The following is a 672-nucleotide window of genomic DNA, read 5'->3' on the forward strand; positions in this document are numbered from 1 at the left end:
TGTAGTTGTCATTGTTGTTTGGCGGCCCGGGCTGGTTCCAACCCACCACCTCCGGTGTATGTGGCTGGCGCCCTAGCTGCTGTACAGGTGCCGAGCCAGTAAGTTATATCTCATAAAAACTTTAAAAAACATTGTCATGGATCACGTGAAGGGACTCCACCTCATTTACGTCGGGTTTCGCCACGAATCGAACACGCAGTAACTTTCAGTCCAGCAGGTGAGAGAGATGTGGGGCAGAGAAGCGTCCTCAGGGCGGGTTAGCGCCACACCCACAAGCTCTGGTCGCCCCCGCGCGCTCCGCCCCGGGGCCAGGAGTGGAGCCGGGTACCTTTCGCCTCAGAGGACTCCCGGCTGTCGGGTCCACGGATCTCACGCTACCAGACGCCTCCCGGGCGGCTCAGCGCCGACCGCTCCTGACGCCAAGGAACGCCAGATCCCATCGGGACTCTGGACCTGACACCACGACTTTAGACGCACCCGAGACTTAGGTCTCCGGCTTCTCCGCTCCGGTCCGAAATGACGGCGACGCTGAGCCTAGAGCCCGCGGGCCGCTGCTGCTGGGACGAGCCGGTGCGCATCGCCGTGCACGGCCTGGCCCCCGAGCAGCCGGTCACGCTGCGCGCGTCCCTGCGCGACGAGAGGGGCGCGCTCTTCCGGGCCCACGCGCGCTAC

The 672-nt window shown here is 64.3% G+C and overlaps 1 protein-coding gene across 1 annotated transcript in view; it reads left to right on the forward strand.

Moving 5' to 3' along the window:
* The first annotated feature begins 167 nt into the window (after nucleotides 1-167).
* The window catches only part of ACOT4 (acyl-CoA thioesterase 4), a 4,413-nt gene continuing 3,908 nt past the window's right edge, over nucleotides 168-672 (forward strand). Inside the window, exon 1 of the mRNA XM_012803480.2 lies at nucleotides 168-667. Within this exon, the coding sequence (XP_012658934.2) occupies nucleotides 517-667 (151 nt within the window). The 5' untranslated portion in view covers nucleotides 168-516. The remainder of the gene's footprint in view (nucleotides 668-672) is intronic.

Source organism: Otolemur garnettii, unplaced genomic scaffold, assembly GCF_000181295.1.
Source record: "Otolemur garnettii isolate 467f Iridium unplaced genomic scaffold, OtoGar3 scaffold00020, whole genome shotgun sequence".
Taxonomy (NCBI): Eukaryota; Metazoa; Chordata; class Mammalia; order Primates; family Galagidae; genus Otolemur; species Otolemur garnettii.